This window comes from Salvia miltiorrhiza, chromosome 6, assembly GCF_028751815.1.
Source record: "Salvia miltiorrhiza cultivar Shanhuang (shh) chromosome 6, IMPLAD_Smil_shh, whole genome shotgun sequence".
NCBI classification, from domain to species: Eukaryota; Viridiplantae; Streptophyta; class Magnoliopsida; order Lamiales; family Lamiaceae; genus Salvia; species Salvia miltiorrhiza.
In genome coordinates this window covers 40,608,460-40,621,103 of record NC_080392.1, presented here as the reverse complement: position 1 = coordinate 40,621,103, position 12,644 = coordinate 40,608,460, and the positions used below count along the sequence as shown (strand labels likewise).

The following is a 12,644-nucleotide window of genomic DNA, read 5'->3' as shown; positions in this document are numbered from 1 at the left end:
CAGAATATCTTTAATGTATGATATAAAAATTACAAAAAATAAAAATAAAACGAATAGATTATTAAAATTTTAAAATATTTTTTCTTTCTCTTTGTTAAAATTTTTCAACTTTTTATTTATGTTTGTCTATGAAAATATTTATTTATTTATTTATTTATTTATTTATTTATTATTATTATTATTATTATTATTATTATGTGAAATACTCTATAATAATCGGTAATATTAATTTGCATTATCAAATAATTTAAAATAATTTAATAACTATAATTATCATTACACTTTATACATAATTGAAAATTAGGTTCTTAAATTCGGATTTTTATTGAGTAATTAGTTTATTTTTAAACCATATTTTTTGCATTTATTATATTTTGTTTCTATTTAATATTTATATTGATTTATTTAAATATAATCATTTAATTTCGATTTCGCCGTGCATCGCACGGATGGTCGTACTAGTTAGATTTATAAGTGAACTGTTACACACCATATATATTTCACTTTTTCAATCCATAAGTCGATCGAGAGAGAGAGAGATCAAGTGCACCGTTTTGAACTTTTGAGTCCACTTGTTTAATTAATTATGAAGCTGAACTCAAGCCTGACTGACTTAAAATAACTGAAATACATATATGTAAAGAGTTATTTGAAGTAAAGTGTTTTTCTTTAATATGAAGTGAAGTGTTATCATTACGATTTACGAGTTCTTCAATTTTAATTTTTACTAGTTTTTGCACAATTGACGAAAACCATTTTTTATATCATTATCTTTATATAAAATTGATATCAATTCAATTATTATATTGATAAATTTAATAAAAAATAATTTTAACTAAATATATTTGAGTTGAATATTGAAAAAAGAAAAAAGAAAAGAAGAAGATGAAGAAGAATTCACAATAACAAAAAATGATATTATGAAAAGGCAAAAAAAAGTTAAATAATTACAACTTTTACATTTTAATCAAATATTTACATAAAATATATCAAATTAAAGTTTTAATTTTTAATTTGACATGCATATTAAATATTTTATAATTAGTCGAAGTTTACAATTTTAGGAAAAAAATAGAAGAAAAAGAAATTAAAGAAAAAATATTGGTTACAATTAAATAATTCTTCAATTTTGTTATAACTATAAACTTACCACTTAATTTTAAAATTAATTTAAAATTGAACTTAAATAAAAAATTATCTTTTTAATATTATTATAGATTATAAATGTGAAAATGATAAACCCCGACAGCCACTACTTGATGTGGGTTAAAAAGGAATGAGTTGGAAATGGATAAAATAAAATAATGGGGAAAGAAGAAAAGACTCGAAACTCATGTTGAACACTATCTCCGTAAAATATTGTTCCACTATTTATTACTCCATCTGTCTCAACTAACTTGATAATTTTTTTTTTGGGATCATTTTAAGTAAGTTGATCAATTTCTTTATATGTAATAAATATAAGTAAGGAAACATCTAACCACTTATTCATTTTATTAACAAATACACTTAAAACACAAATTTTTAAATCTCGTGCCGAAAAGAAATTGGTAAACTTAACTATGACGGAGGGAGTAAAAAAAATTCAACAAACACCTGTAGACCTAAAACGAATCCTCTCATAAAACAGATTATTAAACAGCAATAGCAAGCACGTTATATAAAATATATAATTATATATATAGGATCACTAAAATAAAAACCCATTTTTAAATATAAAATAGAAATTATTTTAAGTCTTAAGATTATGGAGATTTACGGTTAATTCATCAATTTATTGAATGAATGATCATGAGTTTGAATCCCATAAATTAATAATGAAAAATTTAATTTTCACAATTCAGACATTTACACGCTAAATTCATTCGTGTTTTTATATGACATTCAAATATTTTATTTGGTTTATTTTAGAAATAAGAATAATAATTTAAAGTTCCACACTTTCCACTCAATCAGTCCAAAAAATAGTGAGGCGCACAAATGTTATAAAATATGGATAGTGGAAGTTATAACCGTCTCCAAATTGGTCTTACCTTAATAAGGAGGATAAGGGTAGGTAGGATATTTGATAAGGGGTAATTTACACTTTTATTTTTGAATGTACTGTTATTTTTATAATTTTATCAGTACTGTTATTTTTATAATTGTAACTAATTTTAATTATTTATTTTCTCATCAAATTTATCTTTTATTTTGTTATATTGTATATTACTGTTATTTTCATAACATCTGTTATGGATCAAAAGCAGAAGAAACAAGTAAGAAGATAAAGTCAAAGCTTGAAACAAGCAAGTATTGTGCAGTTTTTTAGGTTGAAGTTCAGGAGGCCATAACTTCCTAACTTGAAGCAGCCCTGATACAGTATTGTTAAAATTATTGTTCCAACATTATATTTGATAATCAGTCTAGTCTATTATCACGATCATAATGCACTCATCTACCACAATCCTTTATTTTTTATTCTCATAAGAGCATCAACAACGTGGGGTGCGAAGGCCGGATCGAACCCGGCCTATCGCACCTGCCACGGTTGTTGCACCCGGGTGCAATGGAGGAGGGGTGTATGGACGCACTCGGGGCAAAGCTGGAGCGAAGGAAATGGGTGTATTGCACGCGCCCATTTCCGTAATTAAAAAAAAATCGAATTAAAAAAAAAAATTAAACGGTCATTTGACCGTTGGCTTCTCAACGGTCTTCTCGGCCATTTTTTAATTTTTTTTTTCTTTTTAACCTATATATAATCACATATCCCCTTCCTCAATCACAAACACTACATCAAACTACTCATTTTCTCTTCAATTCTTAAAGAAAATATCTTCATCCACCAATTCTTCCAACAATAATTCTTCATCCGACGAAGAAGTTCATGTTGATCCCGCACAACTTCCTCCTCTTCCCGATCCTACTCAAGCCCCCGATTTATTTTTTATGAGATGTGCTGTGAATTTTATGACAGTGGCAAGTTCATATCGTTTCGATCCACCTCCACCACGCCCGAGGAAGAAGCGGACAGTGGTTCGTCGTGACCGTGAAGGTGGAGCCGAGCGCCTCCATCGCGATTATTTTTCTGTCGAGCCTGTTTATGGGCCACAATTCTTTCGCCGTCGATTTCGCATGAGCCGGGAGTTGTTTCTACGCATTGTCAATGCGCTAGAAGTCGATCCTTACTTCCAACAACGTCCGGATGCTATTGGCCGCTTAAGCTTCTCCCCGATCCAGAAGTGCACTGCCGCTGTTCGACAATTGGCATACAGAACTGCTGCTGATTGTTGTGACGAATATCTCCGTATAGGAGAGACGACGGCGTTGGAATGCTTGAAGAAATTCTGCAAGGCCATCGTTCGTATCTTTGGCGGCACGTATTTGAGGCGGCCAACAACTGCCGATGTGCAACGCATCACTGCAACGCACGAAGCCCGCCATGGGTTCCCGGGAATGTTGGGGAGCCTAGACTGCATGCATTGGGGATGGAAGAATTGCCCCGTGGCTTGGCACGGCGCCTACACTCGAGGGGATCAAGGCGAGCCAACAATTATATTAGAGGCCGTTGTTTCACAAGATTTGTGGATCTGGCATGCATTCTTTGGAGTCGCTGGGTCCAACAACGACATCAACATGCTCCACCAGTCCACGCTATTCAACGATGTTTTAGCGGGGCATGAAGCGGCTGTGCACTTCCTCGCCAACAATTCTCACCACACTCGAGGATACTACTTAACAGACGGCATCTATCCGGACTGGCCGGTGTTCGTGAAGAGCTTCCAGTTTCCGAATGATGAGAAGAAGCGGAGGTTCAAGGTGATGCAAGAAGCTGCAAGGAAGGATGTGGAACGAGCTTTCGGTGTTCTTCAGGCTCGGTGGGGTATAATTAGAGGACCTTCGCGTTTGTGGAAGGCGGAGCTAATGAGTTCGATCATGTTTGCATGCATCATATTGCACAACATGATCATTGAGGATGAAGGTGGAAATGCAAGTAATTTTGACGGTGACGACGGCGAGGGACCAAGTTCTACTCCTCAAACACAATTCAATTCCGGAGCACCACCGGAGTTCGCCGCCTATTTGGCACGGAATGCAAGCTTGAAGGATGCACGATTGCATGCTCGCCTCCGCGATGATTTGGTTGAGCATATATGGGCACGCTTTGGTCCGGTTGACCCGTAGTTCGACGGCTTTAAATTTTTCGAAAATTGGATGTTTTAAATATTTGTTGTTTTTTTTATTTGTAATGTTTGGATTTTTAGTTGAATGAATTTTATGTTGTTAAAATTGAAGTTGTTTAATTTAAATTGAAAAAAGAATAAAAGTAAAGAGAAAATGAAATTAAAATCTATTGAACCCGGGCGGGTCACTACAAAAAAACGCTAAATTTAGCTACGGAATTAGCTACGGATTTATTTCCGTAGCTATTCTGTGACGGAATCGCTACGGATTCGTGATGCATATATTTTGTTAAATTTCCCAACGGATTTGACAACGGATTTCCGTAGCAATTCTTTCGCTACGGATATAATCCATCACTAAAGTTTAAAAAAATAATAATTTTATTAAAAATTCTTAGCTACGGAATAACCGTAGCTAAAGCCGTAGCTAAACTGAAATTTTATCCTTAGCTACGGATTCTATCCGTAGCAAAATCAGTGTGACTTACTAGCTACGGAATTTCCGTAGCTAAATCCAAATATTTTCAAATCTAACGTCAAGCTTTTTCGCCCGATTAAAACCTAGTTTTTTCTCACTATTCCAGCCGCGACTGGTCTTCCATTTCTCCCACCGCCGTCCTCTCACCGGCGTCGCCACCGTCCTTGCTCAGACGCTCACCGTCGCAGCCGTCGTCGATTGGTAAGTTCTCTTCGATTTGAGGGGGTTCTCTTCTAGTTATGGGATGTTAATAACTAAGCTTTGTTATTTGATATTATACTCCCAATTTAGGGATTGCACTGCCCTCGCCCAGCCCTACCCCGTCCCGCGACTCCATAGCTGCGACAATTGGTAAGCTTCGTTATCAATGCAGCAAACTATTGATACCTTAATCTGTTTGATTGATTTCTCCAAAAATGAGCTTTTCTTATTTGAAAGTTTTTAAAGAGTAAACACACTATTATCTCCAAATTTTTTATACCTAAATTGTCGGTCATTTTTTTTTAACTTTCGGGGTTGAATTTATTATCTCCAATTTTAATGCTTCAGTATTTCAGTTTTGATCGGTTTCAGCAAGTATTGGGTTCTAAAAGGATTAAATCAAACCCATCATCATTTCTATGTAGTTTTTGGTACTTATTTAGTCGGCTATTTGATTTAAATCTGAAAGTATATAAAGTTGTGGAATCATCTCCTCATTTGGTTGAATGCATTCTAGAAAAGTCTGCTTCTAGCACTAATTAAACTCACTCGAGCTCTCACCATAGCAGACCATTCCACTGGTGTTGAATTCTCATGCAGCCATTGTTGTCACTGCATTTAATTCTGAAGTAGTTTCTTTTTCATTCATGTTTGAGCAAGAGATTATTCCAGTAATGGTGTCACACCCCAATTCTTGAATGAATAAATATAATCGAAGTGCAACTAATTCATAGAAATAAACAAGGGAAAAACCTTGTTATAACCGAAATAGGATTTGAAATTCGGGCTATGCCCCTTTGGATCACAAGTTTTGTTTCATGCTTCTGACAACCGGCATTCATTAGCATAAATTCAGTAGTGAAGAGTCTAAGCTCGGTCAAGTATATCGTTTGAAATTTTACATGAAGATCTTAAGTTGGGATAACAAAAGACGGATATGAGTGATTGCTACAGCGGAAGTCTAAAATAGGAATTTAACCCTAGCCTCAGCTCCGTCCCGTCAGCACCAGCCAGCCAACCTGAAAACATTTGAAAGTAATTTTGGGCTAAGTACTAATGTACTTAGTGGGCATGCATTTTTTGAAACATTTCATATTTTCGTAAAGACAGTTTATCCAATCATACTTGACATAACTTAGAAGGTTTTAAAATGAAAAAACTTCTAAGCATGTTAAAATAATTTCTTTCATTTGTGCGCACATGTCACACTCATTTTCTGTTACTCGCTGTGATCCCGGACCTCTAGCCACTGTCGGATCCATTTCTCCCATTTACTTGAACTGAGGGCGTAACCCATACAAGTTTACTTTGACCTCGGGACGTTACCCAGGCAGGCCCTTACATTACATGCTTCGGAACACATCCAGCAAGCACCATTATAACGCCTCTTAGTTAGTGCCCGAATGGAGATCAACCCACCGAGTCAGCTAACGGTGTACATAATTCTCAAATAATGTGTTAGGTTATAAGAGAACCTCAATTGATTCGTTGTGGCGAGCCTTAAACATAGCAGAGTGCACATAAACATTTTATTGGATAAACAGTTTGCATTTCATTGAATAAATAATTTGCATTTAATTGAAACATTTAGAGCTTAATAACTCAATCATACTTTATACATTTGGAAAGTAAGCCCACCTGGTTAGGCAAAGCCTGAAGATTCATAATTACACAAACTCGTCTCGGGAAAGCAGCGCTAATCCCCTTGGTCCATAAAGCCTACAAGAAGTCTATTCTTAATAGGTCTCCTCAATCTAATCTTAAGTCGTGGTGAAGTGCTTAACATTCTATGATTCACTTAGCCGGGTTTTCAAAATTTAATGAATAAATAATTGAAAACAATTCTCTTGAGTTAAGAACACCAACAATATTCTTACTCAACTTCCTTTAATAATTGGAATTATAAAAGAAACAAATTAAATCATAAATACTTTTATTGCAAAATAAGTGCAATTTCATGTCATGCTTAGCATATAATAAGTAATTACTTAAAATATGCACACAAACACACGCCGCCCAGCACCCCTTCACCCTTCTCCCTTTCTCCCCTTCTCCGGCAGCGGTAGGCATTGCCGTTCACGCAGCCGCACCGCCCTGAGCTCCATCTCCCTCTGTCTCCCTTTCTCACAACAGCTCACACATCCACACAAACTGAAATGCCACCGCCGCCTCCCTCAAAAACCCGGCGACAGCCACCACCATGGCCGCCGCGTGAACTCCCTCTCTCTCTTCGCTCGAATCGGCCGACAACAGCAGAAGAAGTGGACTGCCGCCGCGGCCTCCACCTCCCTCGGCTCTCTCAACCCTCCCCTGTTCACGGATCCGGCGGCCGCAGCAGTAGGAGCTAACCACCGCCGCCCTTCTCACCCTCTCTCTCTCTCTCTGCGCACTCCGGTCAACAGTGGCGCGGAGCCACCGCCGGCCGCCGCCTGCCCTCCCCTGATTTCTACTCTCACAGCAAGCAAGCACACACTCACAAAACCATAAGCTTCTTCACCCCTTTTATTTCAATTCAAAAGAAAAGACATTTTGTAATTGCTTTTACACACATGTATATTGTAGATATACAAAGATATATGCATATATATATATATATAAAGTTTGCATCTTTCTTAATTTGCAAAAGCTTGTATGGTATGTTGGTTCAGTAGAATAGCACATATAAAATGCTTGGATTATGCAATCGAAGCAAACGAGATAAGGGGTTTAAGAGGAAACCTTAAGAGGTTTCGGTTGAGATTTGTTCTTGTTGTTGCTTGAATGAGGAGTTGATGGTTTAATTTCTTAAAGAAGGGATAATGAATGTGCCGAGAAGGGTGGAGTAATCTCATCAATGGTGTTGGGTGATGACAGTCGAGAGAGGAGAGAGAGAAGAGAGAGGAAAGAGATGTCTGTTATGAGGGATGCAAGAGAAAGGCGTTGTTTTATTTAACCCTATTTACTTAGCCATCAAGTATTGGATAAATAACACATGCTTAATCATCCACTTGCATAAAATATCTATCCGTTAACTATGTTTATCCACTTGCTTCCTCTCCCTCTAAAGTTAGTTCCGCACCAGAGCAGAGGAATGGTGAGGAGTCACACTCGTCAGAGAAATCACCCTCGCCAGAGGAATCACTCGGCAGAGGAATCACTCGCCAGAGGAATCACTCGGCGGAGGAATCACTCGCCAGAGGAATCACTCGGCAGATGAATCACTCGCCTTTAAATTAATATGCAATGCACAAAATAAAAATTTAAATAACTTGAAAATTTACAAATGCTTTCGTAAATCATTTTTGTTGGAATTATATAATTTTTTTTTTCTCAATCCGGCGTGAATCATCTTAAATCTAAGTTCAAAATTATTCTAAACTTAGCTCGTGGGAACGGGGTATTACATCCCTCCCTCCTTAAAGAAAATTTCGTCCCCGAAATTACATACCTTGGTAATCTAGCTCGGGATACTTGACTTTCATTGAATCTTCAAGTTCCCATGTGGCCTCTTCCATACCGTGATGGTTCCATTTCACTTTGACAAGAACAATGTTCTTGTTCCGTAGAACTTGAACCTTGCGATCAAGTATCTGGACTGGTTTCTCTTCATAACTTAAGTCCTGGGCTAGGACTACTTCATCGTGCTTAATCACATGTTTTGGATCAAACACATACTTTCTTAACTGAGAGACATGAAACACATTGTGCACGTCTCCAATACTGGGCGACAAAGCCAACCTATAGGCTACGGGGCCTATCTTATCTAGGATCTCAAAAGGTCCTATATAACAGGGTCGTAACTTGCCCCTCTTTCCGAAACGTATAACTCCCTTTGAGGGAGAAACTTTGAGGAAAACTCGATCCCCAACATTGAATTCTAACTCTGATAGGCGTTTATCAGCGTAAGACTTTTGTCTATCTTGAGCTTCTTTGATTCTTTGCTTGATGTGGTCGACTTTCTCAACCATCTGTTGGACCAGTTCAGGACCTAACAGCTTTCTTTCAGCCACTTCATCCCAGTAAAGTGGTGATCGACATTTTCGGCCATACAAAGCCTCATATGGAGCCATTCCAATTGTTGCTTGATAACTGTTGTTATAAGCGAATTCCACGAGAGGTAACAAATCCTCCCAACTTCCACCTTTGTCTGCGACAATCGTTCGCAACATATCTTCTAGAATCTGAATTGTCCTTTCTGACTGTCCGTCAGTCTGAGGGTGGTATGCTGTGCTGAAATTCAGTTGAGTGCCCATGGCTTCTTGTAAACTTTTCTAGAAACGCGATGTGAATCTGGTGTCACGATCTGACGTGATAGATACAGGTACACCGTGAAGGCGTACTATCTCCTTGACATCTAAATTTGCAAGTTTTTCCAATCCAGAAGTCATTTGAATTGGAAGAAAGTGCGCTGACTTTTCACCAGAAAATTTTCTTTAAATTCTGGTGCATCTTTGTACTGCCTGAATGTGTAGTGTATGGAGTATCATGAGCATCGCTCATAATCTTGTTATTTAAGTCTTCATTGTGCGGCACACACAATCTTTTACCAATCATAAGCGCATTATTCTTTGCTTCTGTGAATCCTTTCGTTTCACTCGTTCTTACAGCAAGACGCATCTTCTCCAAGAATCAATCTTCTCTTTGTGCTTGCACAATTCTTTCTCTCAAATCAGGTTTAGCTGTCAGCGCAGCTACACAACCCGATACTGCGTTCGGAGGATGAATAATCTCTAAACTGAGTGAGGCGAAGTCACGAATCAGTTCCTTCTGCTGGGTGATGAAATATTCTAGCTTAGCCTTCATTTTTTGACTCCGAGCATCAGCTACTACGTTCACTTTTTCTGGATGGTAACTAACGGTGTTATCATAATCCTTTACTAATTCGAGCCATCTTCGTTGTCTCATGTTCAAATCCTTTTGCTCGAAGGAGTACTTTAAACTCTTATGATCTGTAAAGATCTCACACTTAACTCCATAGAGGTAGTGTCTCCAAATCTTCAGCGCGTGCACAACGGCTGCTAGTTCTAAATCATGAGTTGGGTAGTTCAGCTCATGGGGCTTCAATTGACGAGACGTGTATGCTATCACTTTCTGATTTTGCATCAACACGCAATCCAATCCTAGTTTCGAGGCATCAGTGTACACCACGAATTTTTTCATTCTCTTTTGGTATTGCTAACACTGGTGCAGTAGTTAGCCTTGTCTTGAGTTCCTTAAAACTTTGTTTACAAGCTTCGGACCAAACATACTTAGTCCATTTTCTTAAAAGCCGAGTCATTGGCCTAGCCAATTTCGAGAATCTTTCGATGAACCTTATGTTATAACCTGCTAGACCGAGAAAACTTCTGATCTCATTGACATTTGATGGTGCCTTCCATTCCTTGACTGCTTCGACCTTGGCGGGGTCTACTTTGATTCCTTCAGTCGACACTATGTGACCGAGAAACATAACTTCCTTTAACCAAAATTCACACTTGTTGAATTTGGTAAACCATTTCTCATTGTGCAGGGTTTTGAGTACGATGCGTAAGTGCTCTTCATGTTGTTCTTCGGTCTTAGAGTATACGAGTATATATGTCGTCGATAAACACTAAGACAAAACTATCAAGATACTGATGGAAAACTCTGTTTATCAGGTCCATGAAAACTGCTGGGGCATTTGTTAAATCGAAGGGCATCACTGTGAACTCGTAAAGTCCATAACGTGTTCGAAACGCTGTCTTTGGGATGTCTTCTCTTTTCATCCTGAGTTGGTGGTAACCAGATCTTAGGTCAATATTGGAAAACACACCGGCTCCTCTCAACTGATTTAACAGGTCGTCTATCCTCGGAAGAGGATATCTATTCTTATGAGCTTGCTTCAACTTCTTATAATCAATACACATCCTTAGTGTATCATCTTTTCTTTGACATCTTGAATTAGTGCTCCCCATAGTGACATACTATGTTGCATGAAACTAGGTCTGGTGAAAATTTGGTAATTCATTGGGAAAAATATCTTTGTACTCTCAAATCTGTTGAACTTCCTTAATTGTTTCCTTCATCCTAAGTCACCTTCTCAGATTGACTAGGGAATTCTAACATCAAACTTTTCTCATCGTCTTCGTAACTTTCACTTCGAGGATTAATGGCACTCTTTCTGCCATGTAAGCTCATTTTCCCATTTCCAAATGGTTATTTAATGGGGGTTTCTAAGTTTCCATTGTGGTGGCGTTCCAACTTTATTCTTGTTGTAGCTTCTAGCACTTTAGCCAAAGCATTCACTCTCTTAGCTTGAGCCTACTAGCCTTGGGGTTGGGTTATACCTTAAGTTTAGTTCTAGTGCTTTCCTTCCATTTAAGGGTTTCCTCTATTTCTTTCATTCCATTTCCTTTTTCTTTACCTCCATCTTGAGGTGGTGTACATATCTTGTTTGTACGTGAACTTTTTCTTTCTCCAATTGTTGTAGTGACTCGGTGGTGAGAGTCTCGTTCATTGCTTGTTCCTTCATAATATCTTCCTAGTTTACTAGGGGAATTGAAAATCTCATGCCGCGATTCATTTACGAACTCCTTTACGCATTTCTCATTATTGTCCACCATGTGGACCACATATTGACAGCTGGTTGAAAACTAATGACAAACTGAGTAATTCTAATTGCTACTATACTTATCGTGATAAAAGGATATTCTATTGTGACAACTATATAGTGCGAGTCTATATATTGGGATGATGCTCTACCTTGTGATCAAAAATCTTAATTGACAATCACCGAGATCTTAGTCATGTGGGCTGGCCAGACCCAACAAAACGAATGACTCAGTCAAATGGGAGCTTCGGCCCCAATCATGTCAACTTCTTATTCATGTAAGGCTCTGGTCAAACTTCTAACTTTAAAACACTTACTAACAAGTACTTCATCATCAGTTACTGATACCATGAAAGTCCATTCTATGTCGTTCTAGCAAAGCTATCACGACTAACATCATAATCATAAGCAACATAAGTTCTTATGTGAAAAACTTAATCTCACCGCTATTGAAATAACTCAAGTGAATCCTTAGTCTTAAGGCAGTGCCTCTATGTTGTAACATCTCTATGTTAAACATTTCTATCTTACCAGTCTTTACTTAAATCGATCAAGCGGTGCTATCACGATTAACATTCTCAAAGCATTCTTGGGTGGTACTCAAATGGTTTGTAAGAGGACCCATCATTCTAATCGTATAGGCAGCTAGCCTAAAACGACAACATAAAGCTTTCTCATTCATTCATACATACATACATACTTCTGTTTCTTTTGAAACCTTAACATATATGGACATTTAAAGTCCCTTTCATGAAAACTTCGCTTGTGCCGGAAAGATTCAAGGAATTTAACTCGACCATACATACATTGATTCGTTAAGGGCTCGGGTAGTCCCAAACACGAAACTTAGCTGGTTATATGAGTCGGAGACCCAAGATAACAATATGAAAGCGATTAGCAATTCATAACTTATAGCATATGGAAAGCGGTAAGCAATTCACATAGCATCATTTATTGAAAGCGCACACTTTTTCTTGGAGGCATTCATAACATCTGAAATACATATATGTATATTTTTGAAACTATTATCGTACCTTGGTTGCGGCAGTGTGACGGTGAGCATGAGTTTCCTTTCATGTTTCTGGTAACCATAAGCTTTTCGATGTCGAGTCTAGAATAGTATCTCTAGACTTCTAAGAAAGTGTGGTATCAGAGCCGAACCTCTCCCAGTACGGTGTGGTTCGGGGACGAACCAAGCGGAAGCTGGTGGGCCTGTGACGCCCGAGGACGAAGTACGGAGTGATCGCCGGTGCAA

The 12,644-nt window shown here is 37.7% G+C and overlaps 1 protein-coding gene across 1 annotated transcript; it reads left to right on the top strand.

The window, feature by feature from the left end:
* Nucleotides 1–2,949: 2,949 nt before the first annotated feature.
* On the top strand, nt 2,950–4,164 carry LOC130990915 (protein ALP1-like). Its single transcript, XM_057915143.1, has one exon. It carries the CDS (start codon nt 2,950–2,952, stop codon nt 4,162–4,164), a length of 1,215 nt encoding a protein of 404 aa, XP_057771126.1.
* The last annotated feature ends 8,480 nt before the right edge of the window (nt 4,165–12,644 follow it).